The following is an 11051-nucleotide window of genomic DNA, read 5'->3' as shown; positions in this document are numbered from 1 at the left end:
TGTAGGACACTGCTGGGTGTAAGGGGGGATGACTCTGTTTACCACTCCTGCTTGTAAAAAAGGGGGGGTTGGGCACTTCTGGTTGCGAGGGGGTGACTCTGTTGGGCACACATTGATGGATGAGGAAACAATCCTAGTCGGAAAGGGGAGCAGGGAACTATGCTAGGCACTACTGGATGTAAGGGGGACTACGGTGGGCACTCCAGCTTGTTGAGGGGGGGTGCTATGCTGGGCATACATTGATGGAAGAGGGAACCCTGCTGGGCACTCCTGGTTGTGAGATGGGTCTATGAAGGGCACTTCTAGGTGTAAAGGGGGGGGGGGACTCTGCTGGGCACACCTAGATGTAGGGGGACTATGCTGGGCACGCCTCATTGTTGGGGGAGGGACTATGCTAGGCATTACTGGATGTGAGGGGGACTACGGTGGGCACTCCAGCTTGTTGAGGGGGGGGGGGGGCTATGCTGGGCATACATTGATGGAAGAGGGAACCCTGCTGGGCACTCCTGGTCATGAGGGGGGTCTATGAAGGGCACTTCTAGGTGTAAAAGGGGGGGGACTCTGCTGTGCACACCTAGATGTAGGGGGACTCTGCTGGGCACTCCCGATTGTTGGGGGAGGGACTATGCTAGGCATTACTGGATGTAAGGAAGGACTTATTAATTAATTTATAAAACAAACATTTTGGCCCGCTAATATTTGTAATATACAAAGTATACAAGGTAAGTGGCCCCCATACTGAGGCTCCATGCACACTATAAGCAAATAAATGCCTGAAAAACGCTCATAATTAGCGTTTATTGGCGTTTCCTATAACAGGAAACATCTTTTTTTTTTCTGCGCAGTTCCTCTTAAGAAAAATTTTTTTAAATCTTCAGGATTATAAACTATACAAAGAAATAACAACATTGAACACCAAGTAATAAAAATCTCATTATAATACATTTCTATACATTGTATCTATTTGTGCTGCAAATGTGAAATACCGAGACAAGCCGTAAATTACAGCCAGGTAGGTGAGAATTGGGAATTGACTGACAGCGTAATAGTCTTTGCCGCAGCAGACGGTGGCAGCGGGCGTTAAAATCCATCCCTCCCCCCCCCCCCCCCATAAAAAAAAAAAAAAAAAAAAGAACTTGCAGAAAAATTTGCCAAACAAAAACTCCACTTTGCAGTCATCATTACAGCAATCATTAAGCCTCTCCGTGAGAATATCTTTTTGTTTATGACAATCCAAGCGTTCGATCAATTGTTGGATGACTTGCCGGCACGTTTAAGCAGTTCCATTTTTCTCTTGACGACAAAGCGCCTCGTTTACTTTTCCAGCTAATGAGGCGTGTGAAATGCCAGCGACCTAGAGATTACGCATACAGGGAGGTCCCTCAATCCCCCCCCACCCCCCCCCTCCCATCTGCGCCTCGTAATTTGCGTTCGTCCAACTCAGATTAATATTAGGTCGCTCCGTACGCAACCAACAACTCCACACAATATTAGATTGCGAGCCGTTCGGAGAACCCGTGTTTACCGCGAACAACACCACATTCTGCGTCATTAGACAAATCGCTGTTATTGATGTTTTTTAAGTGCGTTTTAATGTTTGAAGGAACCTACGTCAGGCTTTGAAGTGTCTCCGGTATCAAAAACACTCAACAGAGTTTGTTGCGACAACAAACGCAGTCATTGGCCAATTCTTCATGTGAGACTAAGCTCCGAACAGACCCTTGGTCCCATTATTTTGACACCCCCAACGTTCAGCTTTGAGCCCATTCCACCTTCACAGTTCACTTATCTAATGAGGTCTCCTCCTTCAACGTCGACCCATTGGGTTGAATTTGGTCCTTGGGTAGACTTTTTGGTGGAAATTGAAGGTTCATGGTATTCCTGACTATTGTGTGTGGGAAGGCTTGACTCTCGGTAAAGTAGCACCACCGTCTTCTGGTCCATGGTAACACTTTTGGCAGGTGGCAAAAAGCCAATGGCCATGGTCTTCAATTGCCCAATGGGGACTTCCCTAATGGTTCTACCTACACAGTTCACGTTGCTGGGCTAATCTATTGCGGTTTCCTTCAACGTTGACCCATTGGGTTGAATTTGGTCCTTGGGTAGACTTTTTGGAATGGGTTGTGATGGTGGAAACTGAAGGTTCATGGTATTCCTTACTATTGTGTGTGGGAAGGCTTGACTCTCGGTAAAGAAGCACCACCGTCTTCTGGTCCATGTTAACACTTTTGGCAGGTGGCAAAAAGCCAATGACCATGGTCTTCAATTGCCCAATGGGGACTTCCCTAATGGTTCTGCCTACACAGTTCACGTTGCTGGGCTAATCTATTGCGGTCTCCTTCAACGTCGACTCATTGTGTTGAATTTGGTCCTTGGGTAGACTTTTGGTCCTTGGGTAGACGATTAGGGACTTCCCTAATGGTTCTACCTTCACAGTTCACGTTGCTGGGCTAATCTATTACGGTCTCCTTCAACGTCGACTCATTGTGTTGAATTTGGTCCTTGGGTAGACTTTTTGGAAGGGGTTGTGATGGTGGAAACTGAAGGTTCATGGTATTCCTTACTATTGTGTGTGGGAAGGCTTGACTGTCGGTAAAGAAGCACCACCGTCTTCTGGTCCATGTTAACACTTTTGGCAGGTGGCAAAGCGCCAATGACCAGGCTCTTTAAATTGCCCAAATAGCACGATTGGGGACTTCCCTAATGGTTCTACCTTCACAGTTCACGTTGCTGGGCTAATCTATTGCGGTCTCCTTCAACGTCGACCCATTGGGTTGAATTTGGTCCTTGGGTATACTTTCAGGAAGGATTGTGATGGTGGAAATTGAAGGTCCATGATATTCCTTACTATTTGTAAGGGGAAAGCTTGACTTTCGGTAAAGAGGCACCACTGTCTCCTGATCCACATAAGAGCGATTGGCTGATGGCAAAAAGCCAACGACCATGCCCTTTATTTGCCTAAACACCACCATGAGGGACTTCCGAAATTCCTTCCTCATTAGGCAGTAAATGACGGGGTTCAGGCAGCTGTTGCTGTGGGCGAGGCATACTGTAATGGGGTAGACGTAGGTATGGAAGTAATAGTAGGCGTCACTCCATTGGACCACCTCAAACTTCATGAGAATACCCCATAAAACGCCAGCATGGTTGGGGAACCAGCAGACAAAGAAGACTATAATAACCATCTGGATGGAGTTGGTGATCTTGCTCTGTCGATGCTGGTTGTTGGCATTTACCCGGTGTTGCCTCAAAAAGTTCAGCAGCATTATGTAGGACGTAGATATGACAAAAAGAGGTATGACAAAAGCAATAGTAATCCTTTGGATGTGGTAGATGGCCAGCCACTTTTTTTCTGGGAACTTCAACAGGCAGAGTTGATCCCCCAGGACCTCTTTGGTGCTGGCAAATATAATGGTGGGTATGGTGGCCACAAGAGCTAAAAGCCACAGAGTGAAGCTGATCCACTTGGCTACCGTGGTGGACACGGTACACTTGAGGCTCAGTGCCGAAGCCACCAAACAGTACCTCGTCGCCGCCATGGCAGTAAGGAGGAACACATTGTAGTATACACTCAGCACGGTCATGGTGAGGACAATTTTGCACATGGGGTGTCCAAACAGCCAGCTGAAATCCATGATGGCATCCACAGCCCAGAAGGGCAAGGTGAAGGCAAACTGGAAATCGCTCAGCGCCAGACAGAAGATGAAAATATCGATGGCGGTGAGGCCGGTGGGTCTCTTTATCCTTATCAGGTACATGACGAAGAAGTTGCCCAGGAGCCCCACCGTGCAGACCAAGGAATATATGATGGCAATAAGGATTTGGAAACTCACCAGTCCATAGGTGGGGATGGCGGCATCGTAGTCCACGCTGACTGTGGCATCGTATTGCGTGGTGTTCCAAGCAAGCGCTGCTGAGGAGTTGAGATCCATCTCTGGCAGGTGTTCATGGAATGCATTCAAGTCTGTAAATATGGCAACTTATTTCAAGACTGTGCTTTTCCCTGATCTCAGTTGAGGGTCATCTTCTCCAGATGGTCCATTAGGTGTCCACCACACGTAGAGGTTTCAATGCGGCAACCTTTTAGGAGGACTGTGCTTTTCCCTGATCTCAGTTGAGGGTTATCTCCAGATGGTCCATTGGGTGTCCACCAAACGTAGAGATTTCAACACGGCAACCTTTCAGGAGGACTGTGCTCTTCCCTGATCTCAGTTGAGGGTTATCTCCAGATGGTCCATTGGGTGTCCACCAAACGTAGAGATTTCAACACGGCAACCTTTCAGGAGGACTGTGCTCTTCCCTGATCTCAGTTGAGGGTCATCTTCTCCAGATGGTCCATTAGGTGTCCACCACACGTAGAGATTTCAACACGGCAACCTTTCAGGAGGACTGTGCTCTTCCCTGATCTCAGTTGAGGGTTATCTCCAGATGGTCCATTAGGTGTCCACCACATCTAGAGGTTCCATGAGCCCAATGGGGTTAAGGGATTTTTCCAGTCCCAGGTTCCTCCCTAGACAGTTCTTAGGTCAGAAGGATCCTCTGAAGGCTAATCAGGGTCTCGATTCAGCGTGCTCTCGTCTCGGAGAGACTCGGTCGTGTCAGCCTCACCCTGTTCTTGGAATGACACTATACTGGACTGGTTTCCAGAGCTCAGCGATCGCTCAGTGTGACTGTCCCAGAGCACTCCTCCCGCCGAGTATATCAACAAGTGGTGGGGGGGCCCCTCACTCTCTCGTAGGCTGGACTTCCACCACAACCTCTTCATATGGCCAGATATGACAACTCCACATTTATATTATAGAAGAGCAAACACCAGACCAGAGAGACGAGGACGGGGCAAAGTGCTGATCACATAGTCCCAGGGAACAAATATGAAATTTTTATGGCCAGAGTTATAAAATCCTGTGTACAAAAAACAACGGCAAGAGCAACATCGGCTCCACGGCGTCCCGGAGTTATAGCGCCATCCAACTGACCGAGACCAATATACAACCTATAAAAAAATGGCATTTTATTAACTGGTAGAAGGTTAATGAGACGCAGTAATGCTCTGCAGATCTCTAGAGGGGTCAGCAATAGGATAATCTGCAGAATATATCAATATGGATCTGTCAGGAGGGGAGGGAGCGATGCTCTGCAGATCTCTAGAGGGGTCAGCGATGGCATAATCTGCAGAATATATCAATATGGATCTGTCAGGAGGGGAGGGAGCGATGCTCTGCAGATCTCTAGAGGGGTCAGCAATGGGATAATCTGCAGAATATATCAATATGGATCTGTCAGGAGGGGTGGGAGCAATGCTCTGCAGATCTCTAGAGGGGTCAGTGATGGGATAATCTGCAGAATATATCAATATGGATCTGTCAGGAGGGGAGGGAGCGATGCTCTGCAGATCTCTAGAGGGGTCAGTGATGGGATAATCTGCAGAATATATCAATATGGATCTGTCAGGAGGGGAGGGAGCGATGCTCTGCAGATCTCTAGAGGGGTCAGCAATGGGATAATCTGCAGAATATATCAATATGGATCTGTCAGGAGGGGAGGGAGCGATGCTCTGCAGATCTCTAGAGGGGTCAGCAATGGGATAATCTGCAGAATATATCAATATGGATCTGTCAGGAGGGGAGGGAGCGATGCTCTGCAGATCTCTAGAGGGGTCAGTGATGGGATAATCTGCAGAATATATCAATATGGATCTGTCAGGAGGGGGAGGGGAGGGAGCGATGCTCTGCAGATCTCTAGAGGGGTCAGTGATGAGATAATCTGCAGAATATATCAATATGGATCTGTCAGGAGGGGGGGGAGGGGAGGGAGTGATGTTCTGCAGATCTCTAGAGGGGTCAGTGATGGGATAATCTGCAGAATATATGAATATGGATCTGTCAGGAGGGGGGGGAGGGGAGGGAGTGATGTTCTGCAGATCTCTAGAGGGGTCAGTGATGGGATAATCTGCAGAATATATCAGGGGGAGGGGGAGCGATGTTCTGCAGATCTCTAGAGGGGTCAGTGATGGGATAATCTGCAGAATATATGAATATGGATCTGTCAGGAGGGGGGGGAGGGGAGGGAGCGATGTTCTGCAGATCTCTAGAGAGGTCAGTGATGGGATAATCTGCAGAATATACAGTACAACATGCTGGGACTTGTAGTTCCACACACTTGTTTTCTTCCCTCCTATAGAGAAGCGCTGACCCCCCCCCGTGGATTGGCACGGTGGCCGATGCCGTCTTGGTGGAGGGGGACGGGAACACACTGTGCGGAGTCTCACCAATCAGAGCTCCTGGTGATGGACGTTCTATATATAGCTCATGGTATACGGAGGGTATGGATGTGATAATTCCTTCTTGGTGTCAATTGATCTCGCGGTGAAGCCGGGCTCAGCGGCGGTAATATTGGTGGCTTAGCGGGTAACCAACATGTATGAGTCACAGGCCAAGACATTAACCCCCGCAGTGCTAGGAGACTACACCGCCGCAGCCGTACCAGAAACCCAGCCAGTCCCAAAACTGACCTGCCCGCTAGGGGTTGTAGTCCTCCTGATCACCCCACTAGTACATAGAGATGCCATGTCTGTCAGTGGGATGGTGGGAACCCCTGATAATTGGCACAGCGGGTGTACAGACCCAGGAACTCAGCACAGGGATGGTGGGAACCCCTGATAATGGGCACAGCGGGTGTAAAGACCTGGGAACTCGGCACAGGGATGGCGGGAACCCCTCATAATGGGCACAGCGGGTGTACAGACCCGGGAACTCGGCACAGGGATGGTGGGAACCCCTCATAATGGGCACAGCGGGTGTAAAGACCTGGGAACTCAGCACAGGGATGGTGGGGACCCCTCATAATGGGCACAGCGGGTGTATAGACCCGGGAACTCAGCACAGGGATGGTGGAACCCCTCATAATGGGCACAGCGGGTGTACAGACCCGGGAACTCAGCACAGGGATGGTGGGAACCCCTCATAATGGGCACAGCGGGTGTACAGACCTGGGAACTCAGCACAGGGATGGTGGAGACCCCTCATAATGGGCACAGCGGGTGTACAGACCCGGGAACTCAGCACAGGGATGGTGGGAACCCCTCATAATGGGCACAGCGGGTGTACAGACCCGGGAACTCAGCACAGGGATGGTGGGAACCCCTCATAATGGGCACAGCGGGTGTACAGACCCGGGAATTTAGCACAGGGATGGTGGGAACCCCTCATAATGGGCACAACGGGTGTACAGATGGGGGAACTCAGCACAGGGATGGTGGGAACCCCTCATAATGGGCACAGCGGGTGTACAGACCCGGGAACTCAGCACAGGGATGGTGAGAACCCCTCATAATGGGCACAGCGGGTGTACAGACCCGGGAACTCAGCACAGGGATGGTGGGAACCCCTCATAATGGGCACAGCGGGTGTACAGACCCGGGAACTCAGCACAGGGATGGTGGGAACCCCTCATAATGGGCACAGCGGGTGTACAGACCCAGGAACTCAGCACAGGGATGGTGGGAACCCCTCATAATGGGCACAGCGGGTGTACAGACCCGGGAACTCAGCACAGGGATGGTGGGAACCCCTCATAATGGGCACAGCGGGTGTACAGACCCAGGAACTCAGCACAGGGATGGTGGGAACCCCTCATAATGGGCACAGCGGGTGTACAGACCCGGGAACTCAGCACAGGGATGGTGGGAACCCCTCATAATGGGCACAGCGGGTGTACAGACCCAGGAACTCAGCACAGGGATGGTGGAACCCCTCATAATGGGCACAGCGGGTGTACAGACCCGGGAACTCAGCACAGGGATGGTGGGAACCCCTCATAATGGGCACAGCGGGTGTACAGACCCGGGAACTCAGCACAGGGATGGTGGAGACCCCTCATAATGGGCACAGCGGGTGTACAGACCCGGGAACTCAGCACAGGGATGGTGGGAACCCCTCATAATGGGCACAGCGGGTGTACAGACCCGGGAACTCAGCACAGGGATGGTGGGAACCCCTCATAATGGGCACAGCGGGTGTACAGACCCGGGAATTTAGCACAGGGATGGTGGGAACCCCTCATAATGGGCACAGCGGGTGTACAGATGGGGGAACTCAGCACAGGGATGGTGGGAACCCCTCATAATGGGCACAGCGGGTGTACAGACCCGGGAACTCAGCACAGGGATGGTGAGAACCCCTCATAATGGGCACAGCGGGTGTACAGACCCGGGAACTCAGCACAGGGATGGTGGGAACCCCTCATAATGGGCACAGCGGGTGTACAGACCCGGGAACTCAGCACAGGGATGGTGGGAACCCCTCATAATGGGCACAGCGGGTGTACAGACCCAGGAACTCAGCACAGGGATGGTGGGAACCCCTCATAATGGGCACAGCGGGTGTACAGACCCGGGAACTCAGCACAGGGATGGTGGGAACCCCTCATAATGGGCACAGCGGGTGTACAGACCCAGGAACTCAGCACAGGGATGGTGGGAACCCCTCATAATGGGCACAGCGGGTGTACAGACCCGGGAACTCAGCACAGGGATGGTGGGAACCCCTCATAATGGGCACAGCGGGTGTACAGACCCAGGAACTCAGCACAGGGATGGTGGGAACCCCTCATAATGGGCACAGCGGGTGTACAGACCCAGGAACTCAGCACAGGGATGGTGGGAACCCCTCATAATGGGCACAGCAGGTGTACAGACCCGGGAATTTAGCACAGGGATGGTGGGAACCCCTCATAATGGGCACAGCGGGTGTACAGATGGGGGAACTCAGCACAGGGATGGTGGGAACCCCTCATAATGGGCACAGCGGGTGTACAGACCCGGGAACTCAGCACAGGGATGGTGGGAACCCCTCATAATGGGCACAGCGGGTGTACAGACCCGGGAATTTAGCACAGGGATGGTGGGAACCCCTCATAATGGGCACAGCGGGTGTACAGATGGGGGAACTCAGCACAGGGATGGTGGGAACCCCTCATAATGGGCACAGCGGGTGTACAGACCCGGGAACTCAGCACAGGGATGGTGAGAACCCCTCATAATGGGCACAGCGGGTGTACAGACCCGGGAACTCAGCACAGGGATGGTGGGAACCCCTCATAATGGGCACAGCGGGTGTACAGACCCGGGAACTCAGCACAGGGATGGTGGGAACCCCTCATAATGGGCACAGCGGGTGTACAGACCCAGGAACTCAGCACAGGGATGGTGGGAACCCCTCATAATGGGCACAGCGGGTGTACAGACCCGGGAACTCAGCACAGGGATGGTGGGAACCCCTCATAATGGGCACAGCGGGTGTACAGACCCAGGAACTCAGCACAGGGATGGTGGGAACCCCTCATAATGGGCACAGCGGGTGTACAGACCCGGGAACTCAGCACAGGGATGGTGGGAACCCCTCATAATGGGCACAGCGGGTGTACAGACCCAGGAACTCAGCACAGGGATGGTGGGAACCCCTCATAATGGGCACAGCGGGTGTACAGACCCGGGAATTTAGCACAGGGATGGTGGGAACCCCTCATAATGGGCACAGCGGGTGTACAGACCCGGGAACTCAGCACAGGGATGGTGGGAACCCCTCATAATGGGCACAGCGGGTGTACAGACCCGGGAACTCAGCACAGGGATGGTGGGAACCCCTCATAATGGGCACAGCGGGTGTACAGACCCAGGAACTCAGCACAGGGATGGTGGGAACCCCTCATAATGGGCACAGCGGGTGTACAGACCCGGGAACTCAGCACAGGGATGGTGGGAACCCCTCATAATGGGCACAGCGGGTGTACAGACCCAGGAACTCAGCACAGGGATGGTGGGAACCCCTCATAATGGGCACAGCGGGTGTACAGACCCGGGAATTTAGCACAGGGATGGTGGGAACCCCTCATAATGGGCACAGCGGGTGTACAGATGGGGGAACTCAGCACAGGGATGGTGGGAACCCCTCATAATGGGCACAGCGGGTGTACAGACCCGGGAACTCAGCACAGGGATGGTGGGAACCCCTCATAATGGGCACAGCGGGTGTACAGACCCAGGAACTCAGCACAGGGATGGTGGGAACCCCTCATAATGGGCACAGCGGGTGTACAGACCCGGGAATTTAGCACAGGGATGGTGGGAACCCCTCATAATGGGCACAGCGGGTGTACAGATGGGGGAACTCAGCACAGGGATGGTGGGAACCCCTCATAATGGGCACAGCGGGTGTACAGACCCGGGAACTCAGCACAGGGATGGTGAGAACCCCTCATAATGGGCACAGCGGGTGTACAGACCCGGGAACTCAGCACAGGGATGGTGGGAACCCCTCATAATGGGCACAGCGGGTGTACAGACCCGGGAACTCAGCACAGGGATGGTGGGAACCCCTCATAATGGGCACAGCGGGTGTACAGACCCAGGAACTCAGCACAGGGATGGTGGGAACCCCTCATAATGGGCACAGCGGGTGTACAGACCCGGGAACTCAGCACAGGGATGGTGGGAACCCCTCATAATGGGCACAGCGGGTGTACAGACCCAGGAACTCAGCACAGGGATGGTGGGAACCCCTCATAATGGGCACAGCGGGTGTACAGACCCGGGAACTCAGCACAGGGATGGTGGGAACCCCTCATAATGGGCACAGCGGGTGTACAGACCCGGGAACTCAGCACAGGGATGGTGGGAACCCCTCATAATGGGCACAGCGGGTGTACAGATGGGGGAACTCAGCACAGGGATGGTGGGAACCCCTCATAATGGGCACAGCGGGTGTACAGATGGGGGAACTCAGCACAGGGATGGTGGGAACCCCTCATAATGGGCACAGCGGGTGTACAGACCCGGGAACTCGGCACAGGGATGGTGGGAACCCCTCATAATGGGCACAGCGGGTGTACAGACCCGGGAACTCAGCACAGTGATGGTGGGAACTCCTCATAATGGGCACAGCGGGTGTACAGACCCGGGAACTCAGCACAGGGATGGTGAGAACCCCTCATAATGGGCACAGCGGGTGTACAGACCCGGGAACTCAGCACAGTGATGGTGGGAACCCCTCATA

General features: G+C 53.0%; 1 protein-coding gene across 1 annotated transcript; it reads right to left on the bottom strand.

The window, feature by feature from the left end:
- Positions 1–1404: 1404 nt before the first annotated feature.
- Positions 1405–4779, bottom strand: RXFP4 (relaxin family peptide/INSL5 receptor 4). The gene has a single exon (XM_077463976.1). The coding sequence runs from the start codon at positions 3930–3932 to the stop codon at positions 2736–2738; it is 1197 nt and encodes a 398-aa protein (XP_077320102.1). The 5' UTR covers positions 3933–4779; the 3' UTR covers positions 1405–2735.
- Positions 4780–11051: the final 6272 nt, after the last annotated feature.

Source organism: Lithobates pipiens, unplaced genomic scaffold (genome assembly GCF_037356315.1).
Source record: "Lithobates pipiens isolate NorthernLeopardFrog02 unplaced genomic scaffold, aLitPip1_a1.2 Scaffold_30, whole genome shotgun sequence".
Lineage (NCBI taxonomy): Eukaryota > Metazoa > Chordata > Amphibia > Anura > Ranidae > Lithobates > Lithobates pipiens.
Note: the sequence above shows the minus strand (reverse complement) of the source record. Positions and strands in the feature narration are given on the sequence as shown.